This window comes from Limulus polyphemus, unplaced genomic scaffold (assembly GCF_000517525.1).
Source record: "Limulus polyphemus unplaced genomic scaffold, Limulus_polyphemus-2.1.2 Scaffold36, whole genome shotgun sequence".
Taxonomy (NCBI): Eukaryota; Metazoa; Arthropoda; class Merostomata; order Xiphosura; family Limulidae; genus Limulus; species Limulus polyphemus.
In genome coordinates, this window is record NW_013665646.1 from 427119 (window position 1) to 441291 (window position 14173).

Genomic DNA, 14173 nt, shown 5'->3' on the forward strand with positions numbered 1-14173 from the left:
GTTCAAACCTTCCCCACTAACTAGAAGGTTTACACTTCGTCAGTTGTGAGCACTGATCCCCAAGGTTTTACATAATCATTTTAATATACACTTGTTTTCTTTTAATCCGGTTATGTTTTCATTTGAAAGGTTTCCACTTTAAACTTTGGTTGGTTGCGGTACTTAGTTACTTATGGCCCAGACCTTTAGATGGCAAACAGTCTCTTGGGCAAAGCATAGGTAGGCACTTTTCAGCTAAGTCTACCGCCCAACAGCTCTCGCTTTTTGGGCCCGTGATCTACGACATCATATCAATAATATCTGATTATTTCAGGTCTGACAAAACTTTAACAACAGCAAGTGGCACGTGGCACAGTCAACAGGAGCGTCGCGTCCCACTCCAGAAAGCGTGGGAAAGTGATAGCAACAATTGAGCCAATTCTGAAGAGCACGTGCTGTCTAGCCCGGTGTTTTCCAATGGAAGAAGCCCTAAAGCTTTCTACCTTGTTCAGCTTTACATAAGAAGTGTGTTTGCATTAAACGGTAACGCCATCGTTAGTGTACAATACTACTATTGCACCTAGATTCTTACAAATCATGACAATTCTTACATCGAAATTGCCACATCGAAAATACAGCCAGCGTAGTACGTCAAACATTAAATGTTAACAATACATATGTATTTTAAATCGTGATAACTATTAAATTGTAATTGCTAGAAGAAAACATTGAAATTGCAGTCAGCGTAGTATGGCAAACATAATATGCTACTATTACAACCAAATTTTTAATAACAACTAATGTTACGATGGTACAGACAGCGTAGTACGACGAACACAACGTGCTACCACTTCTCTCAAATTTTTAAAAGTTACGACTACTACAATGGAATTGGCAGTTATAGCATGTTATATATGTGTCGTACTACGCTGACTGTACTTTCAATGTTTTTTTCCAAGTCTTAAAATTTTTAAAAGTTACGACTACTACAATGAAATTACTTGGAAAAAAATATTGAAAGTACAGCCAGCGTAGTAAGACACACATATATAACATGTTATAATTGCTCTCAAATTTTTAAAAGTTACAATTTTTGCAGTGAAATTGCAAGGAAAAACATTGCCAGTGGAGTGCGACACATTTCTAAAGATCCAGTGTAGTGTGACACATTTCTAAAGATCTCGTTATGAATGTAGTGATACTTGTTTGTCATATTTTCGATACTGATTAAAGATTCGAGCTTTTTTTTGTGGCATAGTCTTACGATATTAAATATAATATTTTCAAAGTTATCGTTTAATTACTTTTTAATAATTCAATTTTCCATTTAATGAATTACATTTGACAGATGCATATTCTACGAACTGCTATTTACAATATATATATAATATTATTTAGTAATCTTATTTAACAAATTTCATATCAGTATAAAATGGGTTTATTTATAGACTTGAATACGGCATTCGGCTGAAATGATTAGCTATTGGGCAACATTATTGAAACTATCTGTTGGAATTCATTAAGTGATTAAGCTATTGGGCAACATTATTGAAACTATCTGTTGGAATTCATTAAATGATTAAGCTATTGGGCAACATTATTGAAGCTATCTGTTGGAATTCATTAAATGATTAAGCTATTGGGCAACATTATTGAAACTATCTGTTGGAACTCATTAAATGATTAAGCTATTGGGCAACATTATTGAAACTATCTGTTGGAATTCGTTAAATGATTAGCTATTGGGCAACGTTATTGAAACCATTTGTTGGCATTCTTTATACTGTTAAATAATCGCATTATCATATTTTTAGTGTTTTTATTATATCCAATCTCTAAACATGAACACTTGTATATGCTCAACAGCGACTTCTTCCCTGTGCACTAGTTTTATGATTCCATGGAGAACATTGAAAGCTATTTTTCCATGGAGTACACTGAAAGCTTCCTTCTTTGAAATGTTGTTCTCTTTGAGTCTACATGGTTTAAAAATCTCGTCGTACGAATATCTTTCTTCAGAAAGGCTTGTGATATATCTATCCTCCATGAGCCAAAGATATCAGTGTTAAATATGTCGCCCGTGGCACCACGGCTCGTATATGTAGCGACTAGCCACTGCAATAGAATATGCAAATCGTTGTTATGAATTACGATTAACGTCTATAAACAAATTAGTTTCAAATACTACAAAAACACTTATATTTTATAAAATTCAAATTCTATCTTGATGTCTGTCTGTCTGTCCAGCTACCTATACGTGTATTTTTTGAACAGGGTAGTTTTGTATTCGTTGGGAGATGGTCTTCGATTACCCGATATTTGTACACAAAATACGATGCTATGGTCACAAACTTAGAAATATAGACAGGCTTTCTGATTACGTATAATGCTTTCGGATGTAAAGTTTAATAGCTAGTATTATAGAAGTAGCCACCTGACAACATTAGGCTTTGGTCAACACATGTTAAATCATGCAAACGTCGAGTAAGTTGCGCTGTGAGGTAGCTACTTCGTGTCCATAAATAGTTTTTAAGACAACAGAACAGATATAATTTGGTTTATCCTAAAGTTTATTGTAATATTCCATCGACTCTATCCTGTTTATTTACTGGGTGTTTATTATAGTGTGTGATTCCTTAAAAAAGTAATATTTTGAAATAAAGAGATATTCACTGCCATAAATATACATATTAATTATCAAATGTTTAGTTTTATAATACATCCATATATACCATTATATATATCACAAAATTCCTCTTTCACCTGGTGTGCAAGCGGTGACGCGTTCGAACGGTAGTTGAGCCGAACTTGAGTAGGCTCAAAGCACTAAGTTATGACTGGTGGCTCAGTGTATCACTGCGCAAAAGAGCGTGAACTGATAAAGAAGATAGTGCGTCAGCTTTATTGTTGATAAAGTTACTCGAGTAAACAATTTAAGCTTAAATTTTATAAGAATATTTTAATAATCTGATTCTATTTTAAAGAAGATAACGAAGAAATTATATTCAAACATATTCCAAAGCTTGAAAGTTTTGAAGTGCGGAAGGATATACCGTAGCCTGTGCTCTGCGAAATAATACCATTTTACACTGACAACGCTCACAATAGGAACATATCAGAAGTCGGTTGGTTGGAGTTTGTGTTTGGAGTGGACGTATTATAAAACTAAACAACTCAATATAAACATTTCGAGAAGAACATTATTTCTGATGTCGTGTTTGTGATTAAACGGGCTCATTGGATATTAAACATGACAATCTAAACTCAAAAAGTCGTACAAAAAGTGATATTTTGTGGATTGCTGTTAGTGGTATATTTTCACGGACGGCAATGCAACGTCGACCGCTCGTTTGTGCCGTTTTCTTAGTGGTCGCTTTCCATCCCTGCTTCGTCCAAGGTAAGTTAAAATTTCTTAACCCGGGTCTTCTGTAACATGTACGAAGATATAGTTACTCTTATTTTCTGCTTGATATCATTATACATTATGTATATATCTGGATATACATATACATGTTATATTCAATATGGTGCTGATATTTTTAGAACAATTAACAACAATGTTGATTTAGATCGATAATTTGATATTTCTAGAAACAATTGTTATTTTTCATATATTGAATACGTCACATGTCTTTAAACTTTTTAAAAGCGATAAAGTCAGATACAACAATTAATATGACGGACGGTATTAATTATGTCATACAACAATTAATTTGACGGACTGACATTGACAGTGTACAATATTAATAATTTGATTTATTGTTATGGTATTAGTTATGTCATAAAACAATTAATACAACGGATTGATAGTGTACAGTGATACAACGATTGTTTTAACAGACCGACAATGTACGATGTTACCGTATTAGTTATGTGTTAAAAAAAATAGCTTTACGGACTGACTGTACAATGTTAGTTATACGTTACAACAATTAATTTAACAGACCGACAATGTACAAATACAATGTCACAATATGTATATTCATGTGAAGGTAATTATTGCGCTTGAACAATGATATTAATAATATAATGTTAATAATATTAACAGTTTAATATAATTGTTTGTTTGTTTGAAGTTAAGCACAAAACAACACAGTGGGCTATCTGTGCTCTGCCCACCACTGGTATCGAAAACCGGATTCTAGCGTTGTAAGTCCGCAGACATTCCGCTGTGCCACTGGGGGGCGTTTAATATAATAGGTTATCGGAAAATATACGGGTGGTACTTGGAATATTAACTCATTGAGGTCCGGTGAGATCAAAAGTGTGAGAGCTACTGTATATATATATATATATCTAGCATATTAGTGTTTATAATTGATAACTTGTATCGTTTTTAGTGTTTCTGTTTAAAAGTTTTTTGTTAATAGACACATTAAATCTTTGAAAAAAAATACCATTCCCAATCTCCTTATTTGAAATTTTGTAGCTTCAGTTGTTTTTTTCCGCCTGAGTTATTCATATAATGTTACTTGTTGGGTGTATTGGGCTGTCAAGATTAATGTATAGATTAGCTCACTACAGCAGCACGTCAATGGTTAGAGTGTAAATATGAGACCGTTTCCGTTTCTCAAGCAACATTCAGCTTCAGGCTAACCGGCGACACGAGCGTACTGATCCATGTTCTACTAGCCTCGCGATTCGCGTTCCCACGGTCAGCTTAACACAAGAACTGGCTAGCCACCTTTGTAAACAAGGCCTAGCTGGCCAGCCAGTCAGCCACCTTTGTAACAAGACAACAGTTACGAAGGCACAACGTGCATCTGCTCCCTTCCTTCCTTTGGTGGTGTCTTAATTCTCTTTTGTACCCCCCCCCCTTCCCCTGTTCGTTTCAACCTGAAACATTTTCTTCTCGCTTGCAAATATGTGTAAGATTTTATGATTTATTGACTCTTATCGAACGCAGGCTATCCTGTATCCAAGATCTCTCTTCCCTTCAAAATGCCGCCACCCTCGGTACCTTAGTGGTAAGCTTGGGGCCTTATAACACAGAACTGCGGGGTTTGATCCCAGTAATGAGAAAATAACATGTAGCTCATTGTGCAACTTTGTGCTTTACAACAAACAAACGCTTCCAGAACAGGATAATAAAATCACTAGTGTATTAAATATATCAGGAGGAAGAGAACTATTCTTGATCCTCCCATAAACATTTGATATAAATATTCAGATCATTATTTGATTTTCAGACTCAATATTTTTATTCAGATCATTATTTGATTTTCACACTCAATATTTTTATTCAGATCATTATTTGATTTTCAGACTCAATATTTTTATTCAGATCATTATTTGATTTTCAGACTCAATATTTTTATTCAGATCATTATTTGATTTTCAGACTCAATATTTTTATTCAGATCATTATTTGATTTTCACACTCAATATTTTTATTCAGATCATTATTTGATTTTCACACTCAATATTTTTATTCAGATCATTATTTGATTTTCAAACTCAAAATTTTATTCAGATCATTATTTGATTTTCAGTTTTTTTAAAACAAAATCTTCATCCAAGTTTCTGTTGGGTTATTGAAAGTTTAAAGCATTCAAAAGTATTCCCGTGCTTTGATTTGAAGTATAACGTTAGCGGTAGACTCAAGATTTTGCTAGGGAAACAAAGGAACACGAGTACTCTTTTCAACAGTACGTTGAGCAGAGAATGAATTTGTTTCTGCCTGAATAAGTGACACATTGGTAGTTATAAATATGGGATTGAAGGCTGAGGTTTTTAGCGTTAATTGCTCCACTACTTTTGACATTACAGTAATTAAATCTAAATGTAAAATTTATTTGATCCTTATTCGATAAAGTGATGATATTTGCACAGTATTTTTCAAATATAAATCATGTTGTTTCGCTGTCCGCCTAGCTTGCGCAGTTTCGTTTTCACGCAAAGGGGAAAAAAATGGGGCAGGCTTATCTGAAAAATAGAAAAATAAAAAAAGTTTTTCTTAGAAAAAAAGGAGAAATTTCAGTTTATGTTCATGGGACAGTGGTCAGTTATCATTGGCTTGATTTATTACGTGGAAGGGAAGTGAAATTGTGACTGATTAACAATGACGCTCGGAAGATTACATTTCGTTGTGTTCGCCATTTTCACGCTCTCCAAACTTCCTGTGTGACAATTCGCTGTAGTCATGGGGTGCAGGAGGAAGTAGCAAGTTGGGGTGCCCAAACAGTGTCCTAACGTTTTTTATGACAGAGCGGTAAGCTGAACGAGATTTGTCGTCTCGGGCATACGTTATAGAAAAGTATAATGATTCTTTTAATAAGAAGTTGACCTGTGTGATGGAAAGAGAGAGAGATGCGTTATGTGGCTGCTATACACATAATCAAGTACGAGTAACAGTTGCATATAGATGAGGCAGCTGTCCCAAGGATCCATAGGCGGCAAAACATATTTGAACCTTATTCGCTATGTTAACCAATGTGACCAATGAAATAAAAACTGAAACATCGGCTTTTTATGATAGTGATCGGATCAAAACTGGGGGCTCATGCCCCCCCCCCCGGTTCCCGCCGCGTATGCAGTTCGAGTCAAGAAAGTAGTAGTAGTAGTAGTTACTGGCAGTTATTTAGATTTAAAATAATTATTACCGGAGAAATAATTATTAATCTGGGGGTGCTCGAAGATTGGGAGGGGAGGCAAATATCCCCCCCCAAGGCCTTTATAGGCCTACGTACACCGTTGAGTTTCAACTGGAAATAATAGCTGTGATTGTATTTATTAGGCAAATAAAAGTTACAAACTTCAAAGCAATCATGTGAAAAGGCTATGGTGCATTAATGTAATGACCAAATCTCGTTAAATCTGCCTTCAATTGGTTTTCTATCTGTCTATCTATCTATCCATTCAATGAAAACTAGGCACTACTTTCATTAATTCTCAAATTTACTCAATTTATAATGTTGTAAACTTACAAGTGAAACACTGAAATTACTGCGCATGCGCTTGTTCAACAAGGATGTATCGATATTGTTTTTTAACTCAACAAACGAAACGGTGAAGCCCCAGTTGTATTTTTTTCATATTTCTAATAACGTTTCATTAATATATATTATTGCACACAGGGGCGAAATTCCTAAAAAAAGTAGAGGTACTCAACTGGGTGAAGTGAGCCTGTTTTTGAACGTGTACACATAAAAAAACGACAAAGCAGCTCAAACAAGTCCCGGTACTCAGTCAGTACCGGCAGAATTTCACCCCTGATTACACACCTAGTAATGTTGAAAGCCGTTGTTTGTAAGTTTTTATGAACTTTTCCCGCGTCTTCTCTTGGTGTTTTGACGACGTTTTCAGATCAGGAGAGAACATCTAATTAGCTTCACTCACCGATAGTTGAAAACTGAAAATGTAAATATGTGAGGTGAAAGCGTAAGTGAAAAAATCTAATTTAAAAAAAAAACAATGTTAAATACACGAAGAAGAAACAAATCAGATCATAGAAATAATATAAATAACTAAAAAATAAATGAAAAAAGTTAAGAAAGAGGGGAACAGAGATAACGGAAGGAAAAGAATTATCCGCGTGCAATACAACTGTAAAGTGACTTTTGTTTAAAAGACGTGGTTGTGGGTTAAAAAAAGAAAATAACAATAGATTGTGTGAGTGAAATGAGAGTAAAAAAAAAGACAAATGAATTTTCAAAGTTCGTAGTTGGCAATAACGTTATCGAAGGGAAATCGACAACATATGCTTATTTAGCTTGAAGTGATGACGTGTTTTGGGAGAAGAAGTTCTGAATGAAAATAACGACTTAACTAGGGTGCACTCACTCCAAGGTAGTGCTAGTTACTGTATGATTATGGCAACGTATACAAGAATTGGGAGAAGAAGTTCTGAATGAAAATAACGACTTAACTAGGGTGCACTCACTCCAAGATAGTGCTAGTTACTGTATGATTATGGCAACGTATACAAGAATTGGGAGAAGAAGTTCTGAATGAAAATAACGACTTAACTAGGGTGCACTCACTCCAAGGTAGTGCTAGTTACTGTATGATTATGGCAACGTATACAGAGCTGGAAACGTGTGGAGCCTGTTAACGAAACTCGGTTACTATGTCGCATATACTCTATTAACTGGCCTTGATAGACGAGTCATTGATGTATCACTGCCATAACCCACCATGATAGAATAATCATTGATGTATCACTGTCATAACCCACCTTGATAAAAGAATCATTGATGTATCACTGCCATAACCCACAGTTTAACTCACCTTGATATAAGAGTCATTGACGTATCACTGTCATAACCCACCTTGATAGAAGAATCATTGATGTATCACTGCCATAACCCACAGTTTAACTCACCTTGATAGACGAGTCATTGATGTATCACTGTCATAACCCACCTTGATAAAATAATCATTGATGTATCACTGCCATAACCCACAGTTTAACTCACCTTGATATAAGAGTCATTGACGTATCACTGCCATAACCCACCATGATAGAATAATCATTGATGTATCACTGTCATAACTCACATTGATAGAAGAGTCATTGATGTATCACTGCCATAACCCACCATGATAGAATAATCACTAATGTAACACTGCCATAACCCACAGTTTAACTCACCTTGATATAAGAGTAATTGACGTATCACTGCCTTAGCTGATCTTGACAGAAGAGTCATAGATGTATTGCTATCTTAGCTCATGATGACAGAAGAGTCGTTGATTTATCAGTTTCTTAGCTCATGTTGACATAAGAGTCATTGATTTATGATTGCCTTAGCTTATCTTGACAGAAGAGTCATAGATGTATCACTGCTTTAGCTCATGTTGCCAGAAGGGTCATTGACTTATCACTGCATTAACTCACCTTTAATTATTGATGTATGCATAATTTTCCAAATTCCGCTCTTGGTATTTAAAAAAACTAATCTATTTACTGAAAGGAGATGATTGTTTCATATTGCTACTATATAAGACCCAAAAAAGTCCGTTTTTATTGTATAATACACAAAGAACTACTGTTATTTTACTTTTAATATACTGTAACTTTATTACGTAAAAAGACGTCACGTTTATTGGCCATATAGTCACAAAGCCTTTTTTGTTTATTTTGCTCAAAGCTATTACAAAGTAACATTCTATTAAGAACACAAAGAGGTGATCATACAAAGACAATGTATAAGTCTTTAAGAATATTGTAATATTTGCACTGTGGTTTTTTCCCCCTATGTTTTATCTCCTATTTGGCGATAATTATGATGCATGGAACTCCACGGTGTTAGCGCTTAATATTCGTTTACTTTCAAGAGAAGGTCTGATTTAGAGCTTTCAGGTCGAAACTGGCGTTTCATGCACCTATAGAAGTAACAAGCAGATGTGCCGAAACGCCATCATCGACCTTTACGATCTGATCGTGGCTTCCGCACGAAAATTGAAACGTTGTCCTCTCCTACACTCCAGGCAGATGAAGTTCCTAAAATAAAAGCATCAAATTCTGTGTAAAGTTGCTAAAGTAATTTAAAGTCTTGTGTGGTAGTAAAGTGCCCATATCTAGGAGCATTTAACATGTTATATATATGCTATTACTTTGCAATCGAGAAAGATTGAACTTAAAAAAGAAACAGCATACTATTGTTAGAACTAAGGCTATTGGCTTTTGTGAAAGCTAGTTTTGTTTGCTTCGGAATTTCACACAGAGGTTCAAGTAAGAAATCTGGGCATAGGCGTCCCTAAACATTGAACTAATAAACTAGAGGGAAGACAGTTATTCAACAGCACCAACCGCTAAGTCTTGAGCTACTCTAGTCTTTCGAATAGTGGGATTTGACCATTACTCTTATTACGTATCCACATACATCCAGTCGCGAACCGGAAATCCTTGCATTCACAATTCGGGCTCAAAAATAATAGGCTACACCCGGCCCACACTGAATATGACCTTTATTTACGAAATTAATTTAAAAAAAGTTTATGTACAAGTAAAAAGTGATATTTTCTGTGTCTTAAATGGGAGAGTATTGTGGTTATTTCTGAAGAACGCTGCGTTTTCTCATTGCATTTCGTTTATTAGAACACTGATACGTATGTATGTACACGTACATGATGTACACATGTTTGTTTTCCTTATCTTTGGATTTGGCAGTGTACGCTGTTAGGTAAACTCACTTTTTATCAGGTTGAGTTTACATTTTGTAGTAAGATTTGGACAGTCATGAATAGCTTTTCTAGTAAGTATGTATAGCCTTGCATCGGTGCAGTTTCTTTGATAATCATATATATATATACTTCAAAGTAGCTATTTCGAAGTAAAATATTTTTATTCTATTGTGATACAGAGTAACTTTCTTTTTCGCATGCTCAGATTTAAAAAAAAACTTATATTTTTTAAAATTGACTTCTGAAGAAAAAAATAATAATAAAAGCTGTTTTAGGAAGAGTACATGAATCTCAGCTTATGGCCACGTAAAGTGTTTTACAAGAATTATTTACAATTAATTATATAAAAATAAGATGTTCCTGTTTTTTTAAAAAAAGGAACGTAAATTGTTGTAAGAACACTTTATAATTACATTCTTCACTTGGCTGTTTTAAAATTAATGTATTTTAATTTTTTCAGGGTTGGTTTTGTATTCCACAAACTCGTGTAAAGATGGAGCCTCAAATGTTTGACAAGGGTTACGTACAATTAATTGTGCAAAAATAAGATGTTCTTGTTTTGATTTTTAAAGAGTACCTTGAAACTATTGTAAGAACACGTTCTTTATTTGACTGTTTTAAAACTGATTTATTTTAACGTTTTTCTTTCAGCTTTGGTGTCATGTTCCCCAAACCCGTGTAAAAATGGAGCCTCTTGTGTGTCAAATCTTCGTGGTGAAGCCTACTGCAAGTAAGTGGCCGTTTCGTTCTTAAGATATATGAAATACTGCTTTGAAATCGTACATACTGCTTCGGCGAAAACATGATTTACTGACAGAGAGGTTGAATGACCATAACTGTGTATTAATGATAGGCTTAGATTTAATCTTAGAGACAGTACATTTTCATATAACGCATAATTACCAGATGTATAACAGATTACGATCACTCTTTCGTGACCTTAAAATGGTCATAGGTCATTTATAATCTCGAAGAAGGCTAACTTTTAAAATAGTACCATTGTTAATACGCACGCATACAAATCGGACTTTATGCACATATATATATAATATAGTACAATCGTTTGTAGATAAGCGATATTAACAGACTGTAAAATTTCCTCCAGCAGTATAACTATTCATTAAACCCTTTGTTAAGTTAGCAGTCTAACCATTCACATAAATACCGTGCATGTCAGTAAAGTATGCATTAGTCACATGTACTTCCGAAACAGAAATAGGCGCTTCTTTCTTGTATATAAGCAGCTTAAATATTCATTCATCTCTTGTATATTAGCAGCTCAAATATTCATTCACCTCTTGTATATTAGCAGCTTAAATACTCATTCACCTATTGTATACTAGCAGCTTAAACATTCATTCACCTCTTGTCTATTAGCAGCTTAAATATTCATTCACCTCTTGTATATTAGCAGCTTAAATATTCATTCACCTATTGTATACTAGCAGCTTAAATATTCATTCACCTCTTGTCTATTAGCAGCTTAGATATTAATTCACCTCTTGTATATTTGTAATTTAATGTTCATTCACTGCGTTTTAGCAACTTAACTAAATATTTGTTCACTTTTTATGTATTAGTAAGTTAAATATTCATTCACCTCATGTGTATTAGCAGTTTACTTAAATTTTCATTCATTTCTTGTATATGAGCAGCTTAAATTTTCGTTCGTTTTATATATAGGAGAAACTTATTTATTCACCTTTTATATATGAACAACTTAAAATATTCATTCACTTTTATATTAGCAACTTAAATATTTGTTCATTACTTGTATAAGAGAAACTTAAAAATTCATTCACTTGTATATTAGCAACTTAAAAATTTGTTCAGTTTTATATGAACAACTTAAATATTTGTTCGTTTCTTGTATATTACTAGCTTAAATAATTATTATTTCATTTTAGGTTAGCAAAATAGATATTTAAAAATTAATAAAAACGTTGGCTTACATAAACATACATATATATGTATGTTAAGTATGAAGTAAAATGTATATAAAGTGGCTAAGTGTTCTATACAGTCTTCCATTAAGTTTCCAAACTATGAGAAATGGAAATATTTCCTTTGTTTCATTATGTAAGTAGTAAAATTATGCTTTAACAAGATGCAAGAAAAGCACTTGCACGTCCCTGAATTGCTTCTCTAGAGATTCAAACGTTTAAATCACACGTATTTAAGTATAGAAGGATGATATCCTTGATCGAAAACAGCAGCTGGACCCTCGAGAATTCCGTTAGACCTAAACCACGTGACTTGTATTTGAAAGTTAACTGCCTCTTACGTTTCGAGTTGCGAGCAGGTGGCGGGATACGAATAGTGACGTAATTGAATTAGAAACTTTGGTAAACGATTGACGAAACAATAGTTATAACGGTCGCTCATCATAAGGAGAAAAATGGTTCATTAAGTACTTCAAAATCAGATAAAGTCACCAAATTAATCCTCATCTCCGTACATCTCTGTAGACGTAACAGTTCCTTTATTTATGTTTTATTATTGTTTGTTGTTTTTAGCGCAAAGCTACGTAATGGACAATCTTCGCTCAATCCACCACGGGTAATCGAATCCAGGATTTTAGCGTTGTAAGTCCGTAAACTTAACGTTGATCCACCGGGGGACTTTAATATTTTTTATTTCTATAGAATATTAATAAAACGTTTTCGCTACTGGTAAGCAAACACTCATGCCATTAGTTCTATCTTACTTAAAGCCAGATGAAGATAAACGTTTTTCAAGTTTATGAAAACGTTTGTTGGACGATTATCGCAAAAAGTCTTCTATCGAAGTTCCGTAAATAAAATTCATTGGTGTTTAACTACTGAAAAGTACAAGTTATGTTTAATTAATGAGAATATAAAGTAAAATAAATATAACCATGTAAGTGCAGTCTGACTTTTACATAAGACTGAAAATCCCCACCGAAACTTTCTGTCGTCACTTGCAACTGAAAATCCCCACCGAACCTTTCTGTCGTCAAATTCGGTGACGAGGAACCCACTTTGAGACTAATAATGGCTGAAGACGGCTTGAATGGGTAATGAAGAAAAACTTTAATATAAGTTTAACGCAAATGTACAACGTTTCGACAAGGTTTTGTCATCACCAGGTGATGATGACAAAACCTTGTACATTTGCGGTTATGTTAAACTTATATTAAAGTTTTTCTTCATTACCCATTCAAGCCGTCTTCAGCCATTATCTTTCTGTCGTCACTTGCAACTGAAAATCCCCACCGAACCTTTCTGTCGTCACTTGCAACTGAAAATCCCCGCCGAAACTTTCTGTCGTTACTTGCAACTGAAAATCCCCACCGAACCTTTCTGTCGTCACTTGCAACTGATAATCCCCACCGAATCTTTGTCTTCATCCAAAACAAAAGTTTAACCTTTTTTCTTTAAAAAAACAAAACATAAAAAAATATTGTGACTCTTATGAACGTAAGAATTTTTTATGGAACTTTTATAGACTAAACAGTTTCTGGAGAAGAGTCTAGTACGTACGACATATATAGACAGATGTTTTATACTCGAGGACTGTATGTTTATATATATATACTTAAACCTCGAGTTTTTCAGCCTGAGTCTTTTTATCATTATATAAATATATGCATCACGTATGTATTTCGTGGCAGATGGGGCATTTTAAAGTACAATTGTTTGCTTACAGACTTGAAATGCTGGTTTCATTGGCTGATAAGCCTCCACTTTGCTTTGTAAGCACAGATGGCGCTCTCTTCGTTAAGACAGATAAATAGTGCAAACGGCCCCGAGTGTACATTATTGTTTACCGAAGGTTTTAGAAGCGCCCTTCTCTCGGTATATGACTTGAACTGTTAAACGTTTTAGATGACTATTTCAGTGCTCCCCGAAGGCCTTTTTAAAGTATTTAAAAAGTGGTTCAAACCACTCCTTCTTTTGAAGACCGCCTAATCAACTATTATATTTCCTACGGGAATATTCTGGTGTTTTTTTTCAGCTTCTGGTTTGAAAAGTTGTTTTGTGTATTGTAGAACGATTTGATAAAAATCTCTTGGTTTACCGCTAGCTCAAGGATTTATAAGTCA

General features: G+C 34.2%; 1 protein-coding gene across 1 annotated transcript in view; it reads left to right on the top strand.

Moving 5' to 3' along the window:
• Positions 1 to 3011: 3011 nt before the first annotated feature.
• LOC106460853 (neurogenic locus Notch protein-like) overlaps positions 3012 to 14173 on the top strand; it is an 87395-nt gene continuing 76233 nt past the window's right edge. Inside the window, exons 1-2 of the mRNA XM_013920600.2 lie at positions 3012 to 3376; positions 10759 to 10837. Of these exons, the coding sequence (XP_013776054.1) occupies positions 3310 to 3376; positions 10759 to 10837 (146 nt within the window). The 5' untranslated portion in view covers positions 3012 to 3309. The remainder of the gene's footprint in view (positions 3377 to 10758; positions 10838 to 14173) is intronic.